The sequence below is a fragment of the Orcinus orca genome, chromosome X (genome assembly GCF_937001465.1).
Source record: "Orcinus orca chromosome X, mOrcOrc1.1, whole genome shotgun sequence".
NCBI classification, from domain to species: domain Eukaryota; kingdom Metazoa; phylum Chordata; class Mammalia; order Artiodactyla; family Delphinidae; genus Orcinus; species Orcinus orca.
In genome coordinates this window covers 131,146,213-131,168,054 of record NC_064580.1, presented here as the reverse complement: position 1 = coordinate 131,168,054, position 21,842 = coordinate 131,146,213, and the positions used below count along the sequence as shown (strand labels likewise).

Here is a 21,842-nt window from a genome sequence, read left to right as displayed (position 1 = left end):
AGTAGCGGGAACGCTAGGAAAAGCAGGACACACCCACACCTAGAGTGATGGTCTAGGAGCCACTGTCACATGAGGAAGGTGGTGAGACGTCCCCTAAGTCCCACAGAATAAGACAACATGGGACGAGGCGGTGGGGCTCCAGGAGCGAGCCCTGGAGTGTTAAGTGCCCCGAGCCAGGGCACTTTGGGTCTTTGGGAAGTGGGGGTTCCTTCTGTGGGAGGTGATGGTGATGAAGCTGGGTGGTGGCAGCAGCCAGACATGCAGAGGGTGTGTCTTGGGTTGCAGGGGAAAGTCTGAAATGGGACATTGCTGTGAGATGTCCTTCTGGGTCGTGGATAAAGCCGAGAGAAATCTCGCCCTGGGGCAGGAAGGAAGGGGTGCTGGCTCTTGTTGCATTGCAGTGGGCCACACTGAAGAGGTAGGTGTTTCATAGCCGCCATCTGCAAGGATTTCCAGAGAAATGAGGGTCTTGCTCTTTGAAGCCCTGCTCGGTATTCCCGGGGCTGGCCCTCCTCTCCCTGCCCTGGGAGAGCCAATTACCAACTGTATGGAAACGACCATTTTAGTCACCTGGAGTTTACTTTGGCCACTTGTGAGCAAGGTCTAGATTTCAGTGGGATGAAATGAATGAAAATAGGGGGTTTGAAAGAAGAGAGGCTGCCGAAGTGGAAAGGAGTCGCCGTGTGACTGGAATCCTGGGAGCTTTGCGTGAGCTGCACCCAGCTGGGGAAATCACCACCCTTCCCTCCATGCCGACAGACACACACACACACACACACACACACACACATCCAAATTGAATAATAAATCCTCCAGGAGTAAAACACACAGAACAGCAATTTTGACTGGTTTTCTATTCCGTTTCCTATGGAGCTGCAAATTCTCTGAGATGTCATGAAAAGAAAGCAATTTCCAGAGGGGAGAAGGACAGAGTCTGGGATCAGAATAATACTAGAAATAAGTCCTAGCCACTAAGAAGCAACGTCCGCCAGTGTTCCCGCGTTCAGGCAGGTGCAGAAATATGGCGGCATCAGAGACCCACAGGTTTGGGCTGTGACCTGGCATCGAAAGGAAGGGGCAACTCCTGGGCCTAATGGGATTGGGAGGTCACTGCAGTGGGAGGTGCAGACGGCGCCGGAGGCTAAAGAGGCAGCCCTCCCTGCTGAGCGCCATACGACAACGTGAACATTACGTGGGATTCTGGATTTGAAGCACCTGCCATATAGCAGGTGGGCACTTGGAAAAGGTGGAGAATTTCAGGGCCAATGTAACCTGCTCAGACACTCCTGCCGGAAAAGAAGGGGATTTTGTCATCACAAATGGTAAGCGCTGCTTTTGTTGAGCCTCTACTAGGCAGTGTGGCATTGGAGAGCCGTCAGGTGCTCGTCCCTATCTTGTCTTCCTCTCCTCCCCGCACAAGAGGGGACACAGCACTGCCAGAGTCCTCTTCACTTAGGAGGGGTCATGTGATGACCCTTTGCCACTGAATCCTGAGCAGAAGCATTTTTGTCACGGCCATCTGTATCGAAGGCACACCGGGGTCGGGGGTTAGTCCTCAAGCCATGACAACACAGACACAGACCACTGTGTTTCCTCCCCCAGGGTCTTAAGTCCTGCACCTTTGACCCTTAGATGTGAGATGCCAGACTCTGTGCCTTTAAGGCCCTGGGCAGGGTTGGAGGTGTTCCAGAGAGAGGCTGCCCCACAGGGAGCTGGCGGAGGGCATTTCCCTCAAGCAACCCGCACCCTTAGGTCCCTGAGCTGCACCCATCCGTCCCCGCGGGGCTGTGCTGAGTCTCTGTCAGGAGGGCAGCCGCCAGCTGCCGAACGGCCCCGTTGGGGTCGGGGGCGTCCCCGTGGGGCCCAGCCCCGAGTCCCCCTCAGGGGTGACCCTGCTGCCCACAGCGCCCACTCTCTCCAGAACCTGGCCTCGGTCTGCACAGCCTGGCGTTTGCCCTGCCTGTCCCCCGACTAGGAGCCGCTTAGGCCCCGGTCCTGATGACCTCGTGCATGTATGTTTATCTGAAAGTCCCAGAGAAGCATCCCCCCCCGACCAATATCATGGTTCGGGTGGAGCTGGCAGGACGTGATGTAGGCACTCGGCGAGTCTCCTCGTGGTTGGTAAGTGATAATCATTGCCGCGTGGATGTGGGGCGAATCTCTGTGCTTCCGACTTACTTTGAAATCATTCCCTACGTAATGCCCAAATGTTTGAGTACGCTGATGGCCTTCTGAATGTGACCGTGAGGTTTTGGTTTTTGAGCCTGAGTGCGAGAGGCACAGGCGTGTCCTGTCAGCCACCCGCAGAGCCGGCTAGGACTCTGGTGTCCCCGATCAGGGTGTTTGAGCAGAGGGACAGGCTGTAGCAGATGGCAGGGGTGGTCCCCAGGACGCTCCCCCAGGCCCCAGCCACCCGCAGACCCGCATGAGGGTTTGGAAAGGAGCCAGGCAGGAGAGGGCTTTGGGGTCCCGGTGATGCAGGCTGTGAAGAGGGTCAGCCGCCCCAGAGAGGTGGAAGGAACAGCACCCACCAGATCCCATCTGACCTGCCCTGGGCTGGCCGGGGGAGGCAGGTGGGAGCAGATGCGGCTGCCGGTGAGCTGCAGCCCTGGACCCCAGCAGGAAATGGGTGCTCTTGGGACAACGGGTGCTCCAGGAGCAGAGCCCCGTGGGGACCTCCCGGGGGAAAGCAGGGATTCCTAGTGCCCGTTCGTGCAGTGAACTGACTGATGGGGGGCAGTGCTAGCCCAGGGACGGCCGTGGCAGGCAGCGCAGCAGCGGCCGGGACACGCCAAGAGCGCCCCAGGGACATTCAGGGAGGCACTTTTCAGGGGGGCAGCAGCGCCCTCCCCAGTAGACTCTGGACGAGCACACACCACCCCGGCACACAGCCAGTCCTGAGCAGGGCGGCGCAGGGCACACGGGAGCTGCTGCCCATCAGCGGGAAGCTCTGACGTTCTCTGCGTGCGCTGAGCCTGCCCCCTGAGGGGCTGGTGTGAGTTGTCTCAGCCGTGGCCCTGTTTCCCGAGAAGCCCCCATTCCCCAGCCCCAGCTAACGTCTGCTCTGAGCTCCAGCCTCCTTGGCAAAGGGCTGACCTCCCGCCTGGCTCTCGCCTACCCTCCTCTGTGGCAAATATCGCCGGCTGCTGCTTTAGGGGCCTTTGTGAGCAAGTGCGGGGCCCGGGCCTGTGCCTGTCCGTGGTCCCTGAGCTGGGGCTGGGCACAGGGATAGGGCTGGGTTGGTGGCGGGATGCAGGGTGTGAAGCCAAGTGACATTCACAAGACAGCAGCAGGGTGTAAAGCCACGTGTGAGCAAGCATCCAGGAGGAGGGGCATCCGCAGGGCCCTGAAGGGCACAGACACTCACGCCCCGTGGGAATGCGGAGAGCCCTCCAGCCCGGCGGTCCCCGTGCTTTGAATGCAGGCTTGCCGCCTGCCTGACAGCCAGTGTGCCCGGGGAAGTGAGCCTGCAGGAGAACGTGGGGCCACCACGCCGCTGGGACAGAAGGGAGCAGAGTGGGCAGTGGAAGGAGAGAGCAGGGCCCAAGCCTGAGCATAGGAGCCGCCTTCAGAGGGCCGTGCCTCGGACCCCCACGTCCGGGACCCTTCTCCATCCTCACGCCCTCAGTCCTAGACCCTCACCCTCCTCCCTGGCCCTCGTGTCCATTTCACGAGAGATGGTGACCTGATGGGGCTGGGGAGGCCACGTGGGCAGAATCCAGTGTCAGGCTCTCATGGGCACTAATGCCTGGCTTCCCTGTGTTTTCTCCATTATGTGGCCTGAGGCGTCAGGTAGTAGGACCCCGTGGAGGACAGCTGAATCCCCCTTGACTGTTGGGGAGACAGGTCAGGCCAGTGCGGGGATGGGTCTTTGCACGCATATGATGCTTAGCTTGAATAAGAGTCCTTCTAGTGACAAGCTGATCAAATCATGGAGACTCCCTATGCCTCGATTTCTCCATCTGTGAAATGGGCCTCCTAATAGTACCAGGCAAAAGCATTGGTGTGGGTTTCCCCATGATGTGACCTGCTTGTAAAAAGCCTGTGCAAATGAAGTGGTCGGTGGCTGTAGCTCTTGTTACTGAGTGTGTAAGAAAGATGCGCCCTCCCCCATGTTGTGAGGATTCCCGACCAGTGCACGTCTTGGGATCCCCGCGTACGTGGATTAGCGCAGTTTTTCTTTTCTCGTGAACATTTGTTGTCAGAATGCTTGGGCTCGCCTTCCTCATCTTCTCGCTTGTCCCCGTTCAAGATGAGGCGGTTGATCTGAGGTGTCACCTCCATTGGAACACGGGTGTTTGCAGCTTTAGGTCCCAAGTGCCTCTTTGGCCGCGTGCCGTAAGTCCTGGGGCCTTTGGTATGTGTTTTCTTCATTTCAAAGTATTTTCTAGTTTCCCTTGTGATGTCTTGTACGTTCCCTGGGCTATTGTTATGGACTGAACTGCGTCCCCCCAAAATTTGCATGTTGAAGCCCCAATGCCCTAGAACCTCAGAATGTCACTGTGGCTGGAGTTAGTGGTTCTTAGGTTGAAATGAGGCCATTAGGATGAGGTCTAATCCAAGATGGCTGGTGCCCTTGAGGGAAGAGCGGATCAGCACACGCAAGGAGAGAAGGCAGGGGCTGGGGGTGCGTGCACAGAGGGTGACCACGTGAGGGGCGGTAAGAGCACGGCCACCTGCAACCAAGGAGACTGGCCGCAGTACAAGCCACCCCTGCTGGACCCTCCCTCTCGGCCTCCTGGTCGGAACCACCGTGAGAATCTGTGTCTGCTGTTTCAGCCCCTCATCCTGTGCTGTGGGATTTGGCATCGTCCCAGACTAATGTGATTATTTGGGGACGCACGGCTCAATTTCCCTCTCTTTGCAGATTTCCCACATTTCCTTCTGTTATTGAGGTCTAATTTCACTCTATTTTGGCCAGAGGACATACTTTGTATGATTTCAGCCCTTTTGTTTGTATCCCCTTAAGTTTACTGAGGGATGCTGTGTGGCCTGACGCGTGGAGTACCCTGGAGAACGTTCTAGGTACGCTTGACGAGCACGTGTCTACTCTGTTCTTGGGGCTAATAGTCTACACATGTCATGAGACCTAGTCTTTGTACAGTGCTGTTCAAATCTGTGATTCCCTTACTGCGGTGCTGTCTGGTCGCTGTACCCATAATGAAAGCAGGCTATGTTAGTCTGCTTAGAGCTGCCATAGCAAAGTCCCACAGAGGAGGTGGCTAAAACTACAGAAATGTACTGGGTCCCAGTCCTGGTGGCTAGAAGTCCAACCTCAACTTGCTGGAAAGTGCAGTTTCAGGTGAGGGAAGGCGTCTCTTCCTGGCTCGCAGACAGCTGGTTTTCTCTTGGTCCCTCACTTGGCTGCTTCTCTGAACAGGTTGTGGGGGAGAAGGGAGGCAGGGAGAGAGAGTGGGGGGGGAGAGAAATGGAGGGAGAGAGAGGGAGGGAAGTTGGGAGGGTGGAAGAGAGGCTGAGGGAGGGAGGGAGATCTTCGGTGTCTCTTCCTCTTTGCCAAAGGACACCGCTCTTGTCGGACTAGGGTCCCACCCTTGTGACCTCATTTAACCTTACTGACTTCCCCAAGGGTGCTATCTCCAAATACATGCACCTTGGGATTAGCACTGCAACAGGTGGACTTAATGGTTGGGGTGGGAGCTGGGGGATCCATTTGAATCCATCACAGGGGGGACCGAAGTCTCCCACTTCTACTGTAGACCGGTTTCTTCCGTCCCTTCTGTCCATTTTTGCATCGTTCATTTAGGGCGCTGTTGTTGGGCTGCTCAAGAGACCCCCCTGACGTGCACTAGCTGTTGCATTGTGACAGACGGGAGCGGCAGATGGGACCACCCCTCACCCGGGCAGACCCGGGGCTCCTCTGGCTGCTGGTGCTTGGATCATTCCTGGTACCTTGGGTCTACTTCCCCTCCTCCCCCAACCCACCTATTTTTTCTTTTCTGTGTTTCTGGCCACCCCACAAGTCTTGGGGGATCTTAGATCCCCGACCAGGGATTGAACCCGGGCCACCGCAGTGAAAGCATAGAGTCCTAACCCCTGGAACTCCAGGCAATTCCCGCTCCCCGTCCCCTCCTTAGCAGTGTTTGGGAGGGGATGTCGCCCTATCGCTGTGACAGCCACAGAGTCCTGGCCAGGTCCCCCAGCCCATCCCCCACACGTGGAGGCAGCAACTGTGAGCTGGGGGTGCGCCCTGGCCTTCAGTGCTCTGTACACATCACTGGGCGCTGACCACAAGGACTCGCGGTATAAGCGCGACACCCCAGCCCCCAGAGGGTGGTGGAGCATGGCGCCCTTGAAGTGTTTAGCTCGAAAGGCAAGGAAAAGAGAACCAGGAAAATGTCTCCAGACGCAGGACCCGCAGTGAAAAGCAAACCTCAATCCTGCTGTCCAGACACCAGAGAGCACCCCCAAACTGAACACCCGCAGGCCCCTGCCAGGGACCGTCACCTCCACACCTGTGCGTCTCAGGACAGTAAGGGCTCTTTTCAGGCCTCTGACCAGGGGAGGCCTGAGCTCTTCTCATCTGTCAAATCGAGACCCTGCTGGACACGATGCCCCCGCAACTGTGAAGCCGCGGGTGCCAGGGCCTTCCTTGTGCTTGTCCAGCCCTTCAAGGGTCTTTCTAGTGGGTGGACACAGGGCGTCTGAGGGGCTTCTCCAGGTGTCTGCTAGGTGCTCGCACTGTGCCGGGGGTGGGCTGTCACCTGTCATCGTTTCCTGCTGAGGGGACTCAACTGCTCAGCCACGCCCAGGACGGAGGCGCCAAACACGTGTTGGGTGGAACATCGCTCTCATGTCCCCGTGCTCTTTACTGCCCTGCAAGGTTCTGGCCGCGTTACCACCTCCGTGTGTCTGCAGGGTCTGCCTGGTCAGGGTCCTCTGTGGGCCTGCCTGGAGGGGCCGGGTATTCCAGGAAAGAGCGGGAGCCCACGCAGCGATGGCAGAAGTGGCTCAGCGGCCGATGGATCAAGGTCAGGGAGGCGGCAGGCCTGGCGGCCACCTCAGGCATCCAGGGTGCCCAAGAGGCAGCAGCGCGGCCCCCGGGAGCTGCGCGGGGGGGGGGGAAGGCTGAGGGCTTGGGGGGGTGCGGCGGCCAGGCCCGGCACGGGCCAGGGAGGACTCATCTGGGCGGGAGGCCAGGCGCAGCAGAGCCAGGGGACCTCGGCTGGCTGGGCCACCCCTGCCAGGACAGGGACTAGAGGGACCAGAACCTGCACGTTGGGATCCGGCGCTGGGGGCTCGGCTGCTGTCTGAGGAGGGGCCGGAGCGACAGAGTCAGTCCTGGCCAGGGCGGAGGCATGGTCGAGTTGCGGGTAGCTCGGGGTCCCCTGGATGTGCTCAGGATACGGTGGGAGGCCGTCCTGCGGCTCCGCGGCGCTGGGCGCCGGGAGGTGCCCCGGGGCTGCCGGCTCGCCGTCCACCTGCCCGGATGCTGGTTTAGTGTGCACTCTCGGCTTCATCCTCACCAGGAGGTGCGGGCATTCTCTCTGAAACAGGGGACTGTGGTAGAAGTGTAACTGAGGTCGCAGTTGAGAGAGAAAAGGAAACCCCAAGTCACAAAAGAGTTGCTCGCAAGCAGCAGCCGCCTGGCTGGGCCCCTGGGCGCCCTCCCCCAGCCGACCCAAGGCCTCTTTGGAGAAAGTGGGACCCGGTCCCAGCAGGACGCTGTGCCCCAGCTTTGACATCCCCGAGACTCGCTCACTCACCATCACCTTTCGCCCTTGGAAAATGACTGAAAATGGCCCCTTAGTATGAGTACAAGGCCCACGAAAGGGGACTTGGCGTTTGCAGGTACGAGACTGCAACAAGGTTCGGTAGCTTTCTAAGGAAGTGTCCGAATAGCCCCCTGGCCAGCACCTCCAGGGGCCAGACCGGGGACGCTGACTGCTTCCCAGGAAAGGACCTGCGCCCCCACTCAAGTGATGCTCTGGAGCTATGGGAGTCAAGGGGGCACACAGACCTCCCCCCTCCCCCCGGCGGGCCACTGTCCCCGAGCAGGAGGACGGGAAGGGCCAGCGTTGCAGCAGTGTCCTCTTGTCCCCCGCTGTGACTGCGTGTCAGGCACGAGCGGCACTGCCCACGTGTCAGGAGTACAGGATGACGCCTTGCCCGCGTGTGCTGTGAAATGATCACCACAGGGGGTCCAGTTCACACGCATCACCTCACACAGACACAGCAAAGGGAAAAGGAGGAGGGAGAGAAGTGACGTCCTTGTGCTGAGAACGCTTCGGGTCCCCCCATAACAACGTCCCAACACAGCGCGCGGCACTGCCAGCTCCGGCCGTCACGCTGGTGCCCAAGTACCACCTTTAAAGGAAGCTCTCCCGACACGCCTGCCGCCGTCCCAGGCGGCCCCGGGGTTGGCACCCGCCCCCCACCCCCGGGCCCAGCGGCTCAGCCCCTGGAGAGGGCTCCTCCCCCGCCATCCCCCGCCCTCCTTACCTCGCTCAGGACGTGGGCGGGCCGCTCCTTCGTGGACAGGTTGGTCACGCAGAGGGACGTGTGCATGTCCTGGCACACTTTGCCGAATCCATAGCGGTTAAGCTGGCCGATGAAGCTCTCCACACGTTCTGTCTTGAACACCTTGTCTAGGCCGTCCCTGTCCAAAACCTCCTTTTGAAACAGCGGCCTGTTGACGCCTATGCAAGTCCCGTCTTCATTCCACCCAATGGATGCAAAGCGACTGCTGTGGACGATCGTCCACAGCTTCCTGGGAAAGGGGTGGAAGAGCAGGCTGCCTTCCCACACGGCCTCGCAGGCGGTGCGAGGCCTTTTCAACAAAGGCTCTTCCGTCAAATCCTGGAAAGCGGCTTCTCCAGGCAGCAGCCTGAGGTCGGGGTGCCCCGCGGGCACGGGCTGGTCCAGGGCGAGGGACTGGGGGGTGCAGCTCCCTGAGCCGAGGGCCGGAGCCGCTGTGTCGGGAGGAAGAGGCGCCTCGCCGAAGCCGGGCGCCCTGCCCGCGGCGGGGCCCTTCTCGTCCGCAGCCATGCGGAGCGCGGCGTGCCCCTCCGCCACGTAAACGGGACAGTGCAGCGCGGCCGGCAGCACCCTGGGCTCACACTCCCGCTCAGCCCCTCACAGAAGTGCTCCGGTTGCTCGGGGGTGACAGCACAGCCCAGCCAGGAAGTGACATCATAAAGGGCAGGCCCGTCAGCATGTCAGCCTCCTGCTTCACGCCCGTCATCACAGGGGGCACGAAGACACTCGTGCACGGGTGCAGAGCCACAGGCCGCGCGCTCGTGCAAACCGGCCACGGCCTTCTGGTCCCGGAGCCCCCGGGCCAGGCAGACGTGCACGGACCCACGTGTGACCCACGAGGTCAGAAGTCCTCCTGTGTGTCCCCTGGCCTTCCGGGCCGTGCACAGCACCCATGATTTCAAGCACGAGCATCGCCCGAGACGCGGCCCACGGTCAAGGGCGCTAAAACTTTACAATTCACCCATGAACTGGAAGAAAAACCCTCACGATGCCTGGGTCTGCAAAGTGCCTACCTTACCCTCTCCCTGGAGAGGTGTCCCATGGGTGCTGAGCAGGAATCGGACTCTGGACCCCCGCCCTCACCCGCAGCAGCCCTTTCCCTCCATTGCCCACAGCAGAGGCCAGACTTAGATGAAACGTTCAGGGAAATTTATTAAACAGAAACATTGACTGAAACCATTGAACACAGGGCATAACAACACACAGAGGAACTTCTAACGGCCACCGGAGCTCACGGGTCCCGGCCCCACCCAGGGTCCTCAAAAAGGTGCCTCCGCTACACCCCACCCGGCGGCCCTCCATCCCCCCCCAGTCTCCTTTCCTGAGGGCCCCGCGGGTGGCCTCTCGCCAGGAAGATGGGCGTCGGCCATGCCCGCTCCCCCCAGGGCAGACCCTCCATTTCTGGCCCACATGCCCGGGGCCTGGCCCTGCCCTATGGCGGGCACAGGACAGTCCCACAGCAGGGCGCATGCCACCGAGCCGGGGACGTGGAGTCCCGAGGAACAACGGGGTGGCCCAGCAGAACACAAGCCCTGGGGGGCCTCCCGCAGACCTCCTGCAGCCCCGGTCAAGGTCTTCCTTCCCAAGGTCCCAGGTGGGATCCCAGGTCCTGGGGTGGGCGCTGGCTGTGACCTCGTCCATCCCGTCCTTCCCGCCGGCTCCTGGGACTGGGCTCGGGGTCTCCACGCCGCGCAGGGGTTGGGGGAACTGCTCAGAGGAGAACACATGCACATTTCCACAACAAGAAGCAGCGCTGGGCCTGAATCTATGCCCAGAAAGCACACGTTGAGCTCACGACACTGGCCCACAGAGACCAGAACCTTGGCTGGCTCGCGGCGCACCTCAGGGCTCTGCGAGGGGACGATGGCTAGGGTGTGTGTTTTGGGGGGAGGGGAGCGGGGGCTGGGGGTTTCCTTGACACCTGGGTCCTTCTGGGGCCTACAGGGACACATTTGGGCTTGCCAGTACAGGGAGCAACCTGCCCCAGGGGATGATGAATAGGGGTCCCCTCTCAGGAGGGAGGCCCAGGCACCTGGAGTGGCCCCTAATATGGGGCCAGTAGGCTGCCAGGCCTGGCCTCCCCCTGCCTCCAAGCCTGGCAGCCCCACGGCCTGCTGAGCCTAGTGGCCCGAGGTGGACCCCGGGGGGCTCATCTCTGCAGCCCCGTCCTCATTTCCCGGCTCTTCTGGGATGGGCTTGAGCCCCTCCTCGGGGGTCTCCTCGGCCTCCTGGCCTCCTGCCTGGGCGAGGCCCTCTGGCTCCCAGCCAGGACCTCCTGGGGCCACCGGGGAAGCACTGCCCATCCGGCCAGGCATGGGGACCCCGGGGGCATCTGAGGGTCCTGCCTGACCTAGGCCCGCAGGGGCGGCAGCACTTCCATCTTCCTGAGTGGCCGCGGACGCCTTGCTGGTCTCCCCAGGGCCAGGGGCTGCCCTGGCGGCACCATGGTCTTCAGGGGCTGCCCCGGCGGCACCATGGTCTTCAGGGGCCGCCTCGCCAGCCTTGGCAGTGCCGGCAACTGCCGCACTGGCCTCCTCACGTGCCGGGTGGTCCTCGGCGCTCCCTTCCTTGGAACGGGCGGCCTGGGCGGTGGTATCTTCACCATGTGCAGTGGTGCCTGCGGTGATGGCCTCATGGGCCGGGGCGGCCTGGGCGGCTGCTGCCAGGACTGCAACGTCCACACGGGCCTCTTCCTGCCCTGGGAAGTGCTCCCTGCTAGCCGGGTCGGCGTCCCAGGCCTCGGTCTTCTGGATGAGCCGCAGCATCCCCGCAAAGCCGGGAGGCCTCCTCATCAGCCGCCTCCTCCTCAGTGTGTCCCGGAGCGTGTCGTTCAGCCGGGCCCGCGTCAGCACCTGCCGGGCGCGCGCCTGGTCCGCCATGGCCGGGTGGATGGCCCCCTTCTCCAGGGCCGACTGCAGCAGGCCTTCCAGGCGCATCACGTACGCAGAGAGAGTCTCCTGGGGCCGCTGGGCACAGGTCACGAACTTCAGCCGAGCACTCCCCCGGGGGTCCTTGTTCCCAAACACCTGCACCAGCGCGGCCAGGCAGTCCTGGGCAGCCAGCTCGGGATCTTCCGCCAGGAGGCCGCGCAGGAGGTCCAGCGCGGGGCCGCGCAAGCTCTCCACCAGCCTCCTCCTCCTCTCCCTCTCAGACACGTGGCGCCACAGGTGCAGCGTGTGGCTGGCCTGCTCCAGCCAGCTCTCAGAGGACCCTTCCCCGTGGCCCGGCTCTTCCATCCCAGAGAAGGTTCCCAGCTCCTGGTAGCCCATGCTGTCCAGCACGGGCTGCAAGGCCTGCCTCCACTGCTGGGTCCCGGGCCCTGCCTCACCCATGGCGCCTGCCGCTGTCACAACTGCTTCCTCAGGCGCAGCCATTGCCCCGCCCGTGGGTCCTGCCACACTCAGAAGTCCTGCCACGCCTGCAACATTTCTGTAACCTGCAGCTCCTTCCTCATCTGACTCAGCTCCTGCTTCACCTTCAGCTCCTGCTTCACCTGCAGCTCCTTCCGCACCTGCAGCTCCTTCCTCATCTGACTCAGCTCCTGCTTGACCCTCAGCTCCTTCCGGACCTGCAGCTCCTTCCTCACCTTCAGCTCCCTCCTCACCTGCAGCTCCCTCCTCACCTAAGGCTTCCTCCTCACCTGTGTCTCCCTCCATACCTGCGACTCCCGCCTCCCCTGCAGCTTCCTCCTCCCCTGCAGTTCCTGAGTGACCTGCAGTTCCTGCCTCACCTGCAGCTCCCTCCTCACCTGCAGCTCCCTCCTCACCTGCAGCTCCCTTCTCACCTGCACCTCCCTCCTCACCTTCAGCTCCCTCCTCACCTGAAGCTCCCGCCTCACCTTCAGCTCCCTCCTCACCTTCAGCTCCCTCCTCACCTTCAGCTCCCTCCTCACCTGCAGCTCCCTCCTCACCTTCAGCTCCCTCCTCACCTGCACCTCCCTCCTCACCTTCAGCTCCTGCTTGACCCTCAGCTCCTTCCGGACCTGCAGCTCCTTCCTCACCTTCAGCTCCCTCCTCACCTGCACCTCCCTTCTCACCTTCAGCTCCCTCCTCACCTGCAGCTCCCTTCTCACCTTCAGCTCCCTCCTCACCTAAGGCTTCCTCCTCACCTGTGTCTCCCTCCATACCTGCGACTCCCGCCTCCCCTGCAGCTTCCTCCTCCCCTGCAGCTTCCTCCTCCCCTGCAGTTCCTGCCTCACCCGCCCTGCCAACCACTGCTTGTCCCTGGGGCTGCGCAGGGAAATTGGGTCTATCCTGTGAATCAGCATCAGGGGCCTGGGGCAGGCAGACCACAGTCCAGGGCCCTCCCTTGCCTGGTATTTGGCGGGGGAGCAAGCTTCGATTTAAACACTCAGCAAACTCGACCAGGGCAACACTCGACCCCAGCTCCTTTCTGTAGACCTTGCCCAGCACTCGGTATCTGCCCAGGGAACGCAGGGCAGCCTGCACAGCCTCCTGGAATTCCTGGTCTTTGCAGTCATCTGGGATTCCCAGGATGAGCAGAGATCGCTGAGCGTTCACGCCCATCGACCTGCACCAGTCCCGCAATACCGCCAGAGCCATCGCCATCTCCGAGGACCTGAGGGTGGCGGGAAGCGATCAAGCAGGAGTGCACAGGCTGTTGGAAGTGTGGGAACCGGCCTGTGGGTGCAAAGAGGAGAGAATCATGTTTGTGCCACACAGCCCACCCTAGTGCCCCTCACAGCAGCAGCCTGGAGCACCTCCCTGCCCTGTTTGGTTTGTTTGACTTTAGGACACTTTTTTTATAAATTACAGTTATTTACAAGATAGAAGGCTAGGGACTTCCCTGGTGGCGCAGTGGTTAAGAATCCACCGGCCAGTGCAGGGGACACAGGTTCGATCCCTGGTCCGGGAAGATCCCACAAGCCGCGGAGCAACTAACCCCACGCGCCGCAACCACTGACCCAGCGCTCTAGAGCCCACGAGCCACAACTACTGAAGCCCACATGCCTGGAGCCCGTGCTCTGCAACAAGAGAAGCCACCGTAATGAGAGGCCTGCGCACCGCAACGAAGAGTAGCCCCCGCTCGCTGCACCTAGAGAAAGCCCGCGCGCAGCAACAAAGACCCAACGCAGCCAAAAGTAAAAATAAAATTTGAAAATAATAACAAAAGAGCACTTGTTGCGTACGACTCAAGAAACAATAATAAAATAAAATAAAATAATTTTTAAAAAAAGACAGATAGAAGGCCGTCACCTTTTCTACATTTCTGGCCTCAGTTTTAGGAAGCTGCCTTTTTTCCAAGGAATTTTTCAAGTCTTCCAATTTGTTAGCATAAACATTTCCATAATGTCCCATAATATTCCCCTATATCCTCTTTGTTAATGTACATCTGATCCGTAACGTTGGCCCTCTTTCATTCCTCATATTGGGGATCAGCGTTCTTTCTATGTTTCCGTGATTCATCGTTCTAGGACTTGCTCGGTTTCCTTGCTCTTTTGAAAGAAGCGCGTGGCTTTGCCCACCGTGTCCATAATTTGCTTTCTATCACTGATTTCCTCTCTTAGCTCTCTTATTACTTCATTTTATGTTTCCTTTGCTCTTCTTCTTCTAGCATCTCTCAATGGACTGTTAGCTCACTGATTTTATGTCCTGACTCTTTTCTAACAGAAGCATTTAGAGGAATACAGTTTCCTCCTGTTGCTTTTTGCTGCCTCCCACTAATTTTGGTAAGTTGTGCTTTTTTAGTATTCACTTGGAAATATTTTCTAAGTCCCTCTGTGATTTTTCTCTTTGATCCATGGGTTTCCCAATATTTGAAGATATATTATCATTAGTACCATCAAATAAAATTCCCCCGTGATGAGAAAACTTATCATGTAAACTTGCAATACTGCTAAATTTATGGAGACTGTTTTACAACTCTGGTATGGCGTGTCCGGGTGAATGTGCAAAGCACCCTCGTAAAGAATCTGTGTACTGTGTGTGGAGGCCAGGGCCTTGCCCTGCCCACCCACCTCTGCAATTCCTGTGCCACCCGGACAGAGGCGACCTGAAGCTCTCGATGCCTCATGCAGTGGGCCAGAGCCCCTCCCTGGACCCCCACAAATCCATCTGCCATGGCCAACAGCCTCCACCAGATCACAGCAGCCCCAGCGCCTCCCCCTCTCAGCTTCACTTACGCTCCCCCGTGGCCAGGCGGCTCCTCCCCGACCCCTCGCACTACATCCCCTCCATACACCCTCCCCCACCCACCAGCTGGTGGCGCTCCGCTCTGGGCCCTGGAAGCCGGGCGCCCCGCCATGCGTAGAGGTCAGACTGCCTCTCTCACCTCCCCACACCGGGGAGTCCTCCCCCGAGCACACTCAGCGCCAGGGGCTCTCGCTTCTCGTACCCCAGACGCAGAGCCCACCCGTCTTGCCCCCGCCCACCCGGGAGCCGGAGCCCCCTAACTGCCACGAGCGTCCTCCCCCCCCCACCCCACGCCCCGCCCCGGCGGGAGCTCCCCTAACGCCTACCGCACCCGCGCCCGGGAGTCCTCCCCATCGACCCCCGCCTCAGCCAGGAGTAGCTCCCCCTTCCTCCCGCCACACGCAGCAGCCGTTAGCCCTCCCCGCCCGTCCCGTCCTCCCCACCCCCGCAGCCAGTCGTCCTCTCCTCTGGCCCCCAAAGCCGGCCCCACCCGACCAGCAGGAAGCCCTCCGCTCAGGCCCCCCCCACGCTTAGCCATTAGCCCCACCCTCTGCACCCCGACTCCAGAACGCCCCCCACCAGCCACCCCGGAAGCCAGCGGTCCTCCCCTCTGACCCGCTCACTGGGGGACCCTTCCCTCAGCCCCCCTTCAGCCCGCTACCCTCCGCCGCCGCTCCCCCACTCCCAACCGAGCAGCCCGTAGCCCTCCCCCGACCTCCACTCCTTCCCGGGGCCCCCGGTACCTGCGGAGTCCAGCCCCCGGCAAAGCCCCCGCCTGTCTCCTGACTCGCTCTGACTCTGTGGCTGGCTCCGGAGTCCCGCTCACGACGGGCTGAAGAGCTCGTCTCAGCAGAGCAGCCAGGAACGGTGCCGCCGACTGTCCCAGGCACTCTGTGCGAACGCCACGTGGGCTTCCGGGTGCTCCCGGAAGCCCCAGGAAGATGAGGGAGAAAGTTCTAGACGTCTCTTTACCGAGAAACTGGTTGGATCAGAAGAGCACGTGAGGAGGCGCTCTGCTACGGAAGCAGCAGTAGCCATGCGCACTGAGGGCCTGAGGTCCCAAGGCTTGGCGCCTCCGGAAGCAAAAGACACGCCCATTGGCCTTCCACCAATAGGAAGGCCTCCTGCGAGGCTGCGGAGTTTGGGGAGCAAACTTGGCGATGCAGAGCCCGTTGTGGCAAGTACGTCCATTTGTCTTTACAGGTGGTTTTCTACTGTGATTGATAATGTCATAAACCTATTCTTATTTCTTTGGTTTGTTTTAATTTTTGAATTTTATTTTATGTATTTTTTTATACAGCAGGTTCTTATGAGTTACCCATTTTATACATATTAGTGTACATTTGTCAATCCCAATCTCCCAATTCATCACACCACCACACCCCTGCCCCCACCATTTTCTCACCTTGGTGCCCATATGTTTGTGCTCTACATCTGTGTCTCTATTTCTGCCCTGCAAACTGGTTCATCTGTACCATTTATCTAGGTTCCACATATGTGCATTAATACACGATATTTGTTTCTCTCTTTCTGACTTCCTTCACTCTGTATGACAGTCTCTAGATCCATCCACATCTCTACAAATGACCCAATTTCGTTCCTTTGTACGGCTGAGTAATAAATAATAGTAATAAAGCTCTTCTTTATATGGACTGGTTTCTTGTCTAGTTGTATCAACTAGCCATCTTCTCACATGGCACAAGAGGATGAGGCAGCCGTCTGGGGCCTCTTCTATAAGGGAGGTAATCTCATTCATGAGGGCTCCCCCCTCATGCGCTAATCACTTCCCAGGGCCTGCGGGAGGACTGAGGGGAGCCTGGACCCCAGAACACAGTTGGACCTGGGAAGCCAAAGGGCGGGATGAGCACGTGCAGCACTTCCTGACATCCGGGTCTCAGAGACGCTGGGGAGGGGAGTACGGGGCGGGGTCTCAGAGAGGCTAGGGAGGGGGTATAAGGGTCGGGGTGTCTGGTGGGCACGGGAGAGAATCCCAGGTCCTCCGTGGAGTCAAGGTGAGGGCCCTGAGGAAAGACTTAACAGAGCCTGGACCGCAGAACAGAGTTGGTCCTGGGAGGCCATAGGGCGGGATGAGCACGTAGAGCAGTTCCTGACATCCGGGTCTCAGAGACGCTGGGGAGGGGAGTACGGGGCGGGGTCTCAGAGAGGCTGGGGAGGGGGTATAAGGGTCGGGGTGTCTGGTGGGCACGGGAGAGAATCCCAGGTCCTGCGTGGAGTCAAGGTGAGGGCCCTGAGGGAAGACTGAGGGGAGCCTGGACCCCAGAACAGAGTTGGCCCTGGGAGGCCATAGGGCGGGATGAGCACGTGCAGCACTTCCTGACATCCGGGTCTCAGAGACGCTGCGGAGGGGGAGCACGGGGCGGGGTATCAGAGAGGCTAGGGAGGCAGTATAAGGTTCGGGGTGTCTCGTGGGCACGGGGAGAATCCCAGGTCCTTCGTTCAGTCAAGGTGAGTGCCCTGAGGGAGGACTGAGGGGAGCCTGGACCCCAGAACAGAGTTGGCCCTGGGAGGCCATAGGGCGGGATGAGCACGTGCAGCACTTCCTGACATCCGGGTCTCAGAGACGCTGGGGAGGGGAGTACGGGGCGGGGTCTCAGAGAGGCTAGGGAGGGGGTATAAGGGTCGGGGTGTCTGGTGGGCACGGGAGAGAATCCCAGGTCCTGCGTGGAGTCAAGGTGAGGGCCCTGAGGGAAGACTGAGGGGAGCCTGGACCCCAGAACAGAGTTGGCCCTGGGAGGCCATAGGGCGGGATGAGCACGTGCAGCACTTCCTGACATCCGGGTCTCAGACACCCTGGAGAGGGGGAGCACGGGGCGGGGTATCAGAGAGGCTGCAGAGGGGGTATAAGGGGCGGGGTGTCTGCTGGGCACTGCGGAGAATCCCAGGTCCTGTGTGGAGTCAAGGTGAGGGCCCTGAGGGAGCACTGAGGGCAGCCTGCAACCCAGAACTCAGTTGGCCCTGGGAGGCCGTCACGTGCAGCACTTCCTGACATCCGGGTGTCAGAGAAGCTGGGGACCTGGGATAAGGGGCGGGGTCTCATGAGGGCAGAGGGTAAAATGTCAGGTCCCTGGTGGACTAAGGTTAGGGCCCTTAGGCAGGACTGAGGGGACCCTGAGGGAGGACAAAAGGGACCCACCAGATCACCGCCCTTGCAGGTGGCCGTGGCAGGCCCCGGGGTGGGATGAGCACGGTAGGCCTGTCCTGACGTCCTGACGTCAGGGTCTCGGAGAGACTGGAGACCTGGTATAAGGAGCAGGGACTCACACTGGCAGACGGGACAATCCCAGGTCCTGCCCAGAGTCCAGCCTGCACGCGAGGAAGGAAGGACTGAGGACGTTAGACCCCGACACAGGGAGGGATCCTTTGCCCTTCCGCGGGGGCCTTGGAGGCGCCAGAGCATGGTCAGCAGATGAGATGTTTCCTGACCTCTGGGTCGGGGTCCTCAGGAGGTCAGGTGTTTGGTGTGAGGGGTGAGCCTTCAGGTCCACAGAAGGTGGACTCCCAGGACCCCGAGGGAGGACTGAGCAGACCCCCAGCCCTGGAACAGGGGCCTCAACAGAAACCTGCCCCTGTGGTCAGCGCTGGGAGGCCAGGCAGGATGTGAGGAGGAGGTGAGGACCCAGCATCTCCCCATCCTAGGACCCTCGGGAGGCCCTGGGCAGGTGCGGCCACCTGTGGGGCCCCCTCACTGCTTTCTGTTCAGATTCGGGGTCCTGTTCTGAGTTTCCCCTCCGGCCTGCAAAGGGGAGGGTCCAGGCCCTTAAGGGGAACAGTGAGCACGACGAGCGAGCCCCGAGGGGACCACCCACCCCAGAACTCAGAACTGGGGGGACCTCACAGAGTCCGGCCCAATCCTCCTACCAGCACCGAGGCCCAGAGCTGTGCCACAGTGTACACAAGAGGTGCGCCCTCCATTCCTCTTACAGGGGCTCCAGGACCCGGGAGGCGAAGGCCCAGGTCTGAGGACCGTGTCCTCAGGGCACAGAGCAGAGGAGGCCCAGGCAGCGCCAGGAGCCAAGGGGAGGTGCGTGCCCTGAGTGTGTACCCAGGGGCTCCCCCTCCCAGAACAGAGGGGACCCCACAACACCCAAGTCACCCCACCGCCCTGTCAGCCCCAGAACCTGGGGCCGTGCTGGCTGCACCCTGAGGAGCCCCCTCACTTCCTTCTTCAGGTTGGCAGGGGACAGGCCACCCGGGAGGAGCGCCCCTGTGAGGCCCGAGGGCAGCCCTTAAGACGAGACCTGTAAGTGGCCTTTGTCAGGGCTGCCCAGGGTGCCTTTCTCCGCCGAGGCCGCTCACACCCCCTCTCTACCCCAGGTACGAGGTCCCCTGCCCACACTCCCGTGGGCGGCCCGACCCCAGTGATCAGGCCCCCGGTCGAGATGAGTGAGCTCCGCCAGCCTGAGGCCGACCTTGAGGCCCCAGTCCCGGCCCAGGGTCCGGTGGAGGCGCCGCTGCTGGGGGCTGCGGGGGAGGAGGCCGCATCCCCCTCGTCCTCCGCCTCCCCTGGCGCCCCCTCCTTCTCCGCCTATGCCGAGCCCTTGTCCCGTGAGGCACTTGTTGCGCTGATGGCTGACCTGGTGGGGTTCCTGCTCCTCAAGTTTCGTACCGGGGAGCCAACCTCCGAGGCGGAGATGCTGAGTACGGTCCTCCGGGAGCATCGGGACCACTTCCCCGTGGTCCTCCGCCTCGTTTGCGAGTGCCTGCAGCTGCTGTTTGGCGTGGACGTGAAGGTGGTGGACCCCCGCCAGCGCACCTACGTCCTGGTCCCCACCCTGGGCCTCACCTGGGATGCAGTGCTGAGCGACTGGCAGTGCACGCCCGAGGCCAGCCTCCCTCTGCTGGTCCTGACCATGGTCACCCTGTTCGGTGACCGCGTCCCTGAGGAGGAGGTGTGGGGAAAGCTAGACACCCTGGGGTTTTGTGGCGGGAGGGAGTTGCTCACCGAAGTGTGGGTGCAGACGGGCTACCTGAAGTACCGGCAGGTGCCCCACAGCGACCCTGCCCGCTACGAGTTCCTGTGGGGTCCCCGGGCCTACGCGGAGGCCAGCAAGTGGCAGGTCCTGCAGTATCTGCTCAGGATCAATAGCATGGATCCCAGGTTCTTCCCATCCGTGTCTGCAGGGAGTGTGAGCGATGAGGAAGAGGGAGCCTGAGCCAGTGCAGCAGCCAGTCCCACGTTCAGCAGCTTCTCCCGTGGGGCAGGAAGGGGGGCTGCTCCTTCACTCTGAGTTTGAAGAGGGAGCGGTCAGCTTTCTAAGCAGTGAGAGCCGGGCGAGTTGGGGGAAGCCCGTGTGCAGCATTTTGGGTTCCTGTTGTGTATGTTGACATGGACTTCCATGTCTGTTTTCTTTAGGAATTTTTCAAATGTTGGTTCTTTGAATAGAAGACTAAACAAGCTTCAGTGTCTAACTTTGTGTATGACGTTAATCCCACAGGTATTTGCACTAATTCAGTTCAAGAACAAGAGTTTTGCTGTTTTGTAAGAGAGGTTGGGAAATCTCCCAGTTCGTTTTGTGACCGTGTACAAGATAACAGGGAATTGGAATCAGAACTGCTCTGGAAATGTGGAAGTACTTAGCAGTGATCTAGATGGGGGAAGAAATAGAAAAATAAAAGCCATTGTTGTTCCAATTCTTGCTTCCCTGTCTTGTCTGTCATTCTGTAAATAAAACGAACTATCTCTGTTGAGTTGGATTTGCACGGGTATTTTAAGAAAGTAGGAGAAGGTTCATCTGCGTCAATAAGCCCCCTGCCCACTGGTTTGTTTATTCCGCAGACCTCCACGGAGCCTCTGCTCTCCGGAAGGGCCTGTGTTAGTAGCGGGAACGCTAGGAAAAGCAGGACACACCCACACCTAGAGTGATGGTCTAGGAGCCACTGTCACATGAGGAAGGTGGTGAGACGTCCCCTAAGTCCCACAGAATAAGACAACATGGGACGAGGCGGTGGGGCTCCAGGAGCGAGCCCTGGAGTGTTAAGTGCCCCGAGCCAGGGCACTTTGGGTCTTTGGGAAGTGGGGGTTCCTTCTGTGGGAGGTGATGGTGATGAAGCTGGGTGGTGGCAGCAGCCAGACATGCAGAGGGTGTGTCTTGGGTTGCAGGGGAAAGTCTGAAATGGGACATTGCTGTGAGATGTCCTTCTGGGTCGTGGATAAAGCCGAGAGAAATCTCGCCCTGGGGCAGGAAGGAAGGGGTGCTGGCTCTTGTTGCATTGCAGTGGGCCACACTGAAGAGGTAGGTGTTTCATAGCCGCCATCTGCAAGGATTTCCAGAGAAATGAGGGTCTTGCTCTTTGAAGCCCTGCTCGGTATTCCCGGGGCTGGCCCTCCTCTCCCTGCCCTGGGAGAGCCAATTACCAACTGTACGGAAACGACCATTTTAGTCACCTGGAGTTTACTTTGGCCACTTGTGAGCAAGGTCTAGATTTCAGTGGGATGAAATGAATGAAAATAGGGGGTTTGAAAGAAGAGAGGCTGCCGAAGTGGAAAGGAGTCGCCGTGTGACTGGAATCCTGGGAGCTTTGCGTGAGCTGCACCCAGCTGGGGAAATCACCACCCTTCCCTCCATGCCGACAGACACACACACACACACACACACACACACACACACATCCAAATTGAATAATAAATCCTCCAGGAGTAAAACACACAGAACAGCAATTTTGACTGGTTTTCTATTCCGTTTCCTATGGAGCTGCAAATTCTCTGAGATGTCATGAAAAGAAAGCAATTTCCAGAGGGGAGAAGGACAGAGTCTGGGATCAGAATAATACTAGAAATAAGTCCTAGCCACTAAGAAGCAACGTCCGCCAGTGTTCCCGCGTTCAGGCAGGTGCAGAAATATGGCGGCATCAGAGACCCACAGGTTTGGGCTGTGACCTGGCATCGAAAGGAAGGGGCAACTCCTGGGCCTAATGGGATTGGGAGGTCACTGCAGTGGGAGGTGCAGACGGCGCCGGAGGCTAAAGAGGCAGCCCTCCCTGCTGAGCGCCATACGACAACGTGAACATTACGTGGGATTCTGGATTTGAAGCACCTGCCATATAGCAGGTGGGCACTTGGAAAAGGTGGAGAATTTCAGGGCCAATGTAACCTGCTCAGACACTCCTGCCGGAAAAGAAGGGGATTTTGTCATCACAAATGGTAAGCGCTGCTTTTGTTGAGCCTCTACTAGG

At 59.8% G+C, this 21,842-nt stretch overlaps 2 protein-coding genes across 6 annotated transcripts in view; one reads left to right on the top strand and one right to left on the bottom strand.

The window, feature by feature from the left end:
* TEX28 (testis expressed 28) overlaps positions 1 to 21,842 on the top strand; it is a 66,867-nt gene that overhangs the window by 19,080 nt on the left and 25,945 nt on the right.
* Positions 1 to 21,842, bottom strand: part of LOC125962965 (paraneoplastic antigen Ma6F-like) — a 43,277-nt gene that overhangs the window by 10,800 nt on the left and 10,635 nt on the right. Inside the window, exon 2 of one of the 5 annotated variants that reach the window (XM_049704551.1) lies at positions 11,072 to 11,989. The exons of 2 other annotated variants lie outside the window; for them this stretch is intronic. In XM_049704551.1, the coding sequence (XP_049560508.1) occupies positions 11,072 to 11,870 (799 nt within the window). In that variant the 5' untranslated portion in view covers positions 11,871 to 11,989. Of the gene's footprint in view, positions 1 to 10,386; positions 11,990 to 21,842 lie in introns of those variants that run through there. 2 more of the 5 variants (XM_049704554.1, XM_049704552.1) reach the window with 2 other exon arrangements.